This window comes from Otolemur garnettii, unplaced genomic scaffold, assembly GCF_000181295.1.
Source record: "Otolemur garnettii isolate 467f Iridium unplaced genomic scaffold, OtoGar3 scaffold00104, whole genome shotgun sequence".
NCBI classification, from domain to species: domain Eukaryota; kingdom Metazoa; phylum Chordata; class Mammalia; order Primates; family Galagidae; genus Otolemur; species Otolemur garnettii.
In genome coordinates this window covers 215,858-218,082 of record NW_003852499.1, presented here as the reverse complement: position 1 = coordinate 218,082, position 2,225 = coordinate 215,858, and the positions used below count along the sequence as shown (strand labels likewise).

The window sequence follows — 2,225 nt, the reverse complement described above, 5'->3', positions numbered from 1 at the left end:
AAAAAAAAAGATTGAGTAATCTATACATTGGCTGAAGGGAAGATAAAATGTTTGCAGCAACCATTTAAACAATGGAGAATCGAGTAGTTTAAGGAAGATATAATCATATTTGATAAAACGCAGACTTTACTGCTTTGGGCAAGGAGAGGAAGCAAATAGAAAAGCAGGAGCATGAAATTCAAACCTGTCGTTTAATGGCTATGTCACTATGAAGAAGTTAGCCCTGATTCTTTTTTTCTCATTTGTAAAACAGTGATTGATAATAACCTATTTCTCAGGATTGGTGTGAAGATGAAATGTAATACAATGTTCCCAGTATACTATTTAGTACATAGAAGTTCTATGAATGGTAGTTTCTTCACCCCACCAAGATCCCTCCCAGGTCAAAATTTCTCTGTTTTGACTTTATTTTATTTATACTCTGATCTTGGACTCATCTGATTGTGTCATAGCTCCCTTCTATGTCTGTCTTTCACACTGTGTTGTAGGCTCCTTCACAGCAAAGACCACATTTTATTTTTTTGTTTGTTTTTGGTATAGTTTCTGCAACGTAGTTGACACTCTGGACATATTTAATGATTTAAGGGCTGGGTACCACGGCTCATGTCTGTAACCCTAGCACTCTGGGAGGCTGAGGCAGGCAGATCCCTTGAACTCAGGATTTCAAGACCAGCCTGAGCAAGAGCGAGACCCATCTCCACTAAAAATAGAAAAATTAGCTAAGTGTTTTGGTGCACACATGTAGTCCCAACTACTCAGGAAGCTTGAGCCCAGGAGTTTGAGGTTGCAGCGAGCTGTGATGAGGCCACTGCACTCTCGCCTGGGGCAACAGAGTGAGACTGTTTTCAAAAACAAAAAGAAAAGATTTGAATTGTGCTCAGTGGCTAAAATGCAGATCTTAATGACTCACTTTGCTCAGGCTAGAGGAGTCAGTAGACATAACTTGGAAAAGCCTCAGGATTGTGTGTTTGGGAGAGATTTGGTGATTTGGAGGGTGATGAATTTATATGCAGCGGAAGAACTTAGAGATTGAGTCTCTGTATTGTAGGTTGTTGCATCATTCGTCAATTCAGTGACGTGTCTTTTTAAAAGCTCCAAACTCCCTTAGTTGGCCTATGCACCTCTCTGTGTGATCCAGCACCCTGTACATACCTAAGGCATTATTGTAGTACTATATTAAAACTGTTTATAATGAATTATAATTGTAATGTGTCATGAGTGTTTGTGCCTCTGACTGAAGGTAGAGACTGTGGCAGCAGTAGTGGGTTCTTACTAAATGATAGCATGTATGTTAGCGTACATTTGTTAACTGAATGATCATAATCGTCTAGGGTTCCATCCTCTTTCTCTCACCACTTGCTCTCTCTCTCTCTCTCCTTTTGTATCCCAGGAGATATTATGGGCACAGCTCTGCAGAACCTAGACAGTCTGGTGCAGATGCCCAGTGGTTGTGGGGAACAGAATATGGTCCTTTTTGCTCCAATTATCTATGTCTTGCAGTACCTGGAGAAGGCAGGGCTGCTGACTGAGGACATCAGGTCTCGGGCAGTGGGTTTCCTGGAGATAGGTAAGTTGGTTTATTCTTTCTTTTTGGGACACTCTTCTCCTCCAGGGAATATGACAGGCTGATAAGACACAGGGAAGTTCTAACCCCCTCCCCCCAAAGGGTTCCACATCCTTGAAAGGTAGGGAGGGGGGTGTTTTTTTAAATTGTCAGAAAATTGTGATTGAAGACTACATCTGGCTTCCTAGGGTACCAGAAGGAGCTGGTGTACAAACATAGTAACGGCTCATACAGCGCCTTTGGGGAGCAGGATGGAAATGGAAACACATGGTAATATTACCCGATTCCCAGTGCATTCTTAATTCCTGAGCCCTTGGGAACTATCCTTCTGCTTTTTCCTAACCCCATTCCTTCTTACACTCAGACTTCTACCTCTTCATCCTCATCTATGGTCCGGACCCCTACTCTGCCCTCTTCCTCCCCAGTTCTTGTCCTCATAGTACTGCCCATTTATGCCTTTCTTTTTTAGGCCTCTTAAGGCATTATGAGTCCTCCACTCCCCTTCTGGACCATACACCAGAATAAGCTATAGAACAATTGCCCCCTCACCTGGAAATGCTCCTTCATGCTACATTTTCCTCTTTACCCTTGTAGGCTGACAGCCTTTGTCACAAAATGCTTTGGCCAAGCACAGAAATTCATCTTCATTGATGACAAGAAC

At 42.5% G+C, this 2,225-nt stretch overlaps 1 protein-coding gene across 1 annotated transcript in view; it reads left to right on the top strand.

Moving 5' to 3' along the window:
* A2ML1 (alpha-2-macroglobulin like 1) overlaps positions 1-2,225 on the top strand; it is a 44,886-nt gene that overhangs the window by 24,191 nt on the left and 18,470 nt on the right. The window contains exons 22-24 of the mRNA XM_012809292.1: positions 1,391-1,567; positions 1,753-1,834; positions 2,159-2,225. Coding sequence (XP_012664746.1) covers positions 1,391-1,567; positions 1,753-1,834; positions 2,159-2,225 — 326 coding nt within the window. The remainder of the gene's footprint in view (positions 1-1,390; positions 1,568-1,752; positions 1,835-2,158) is intronic.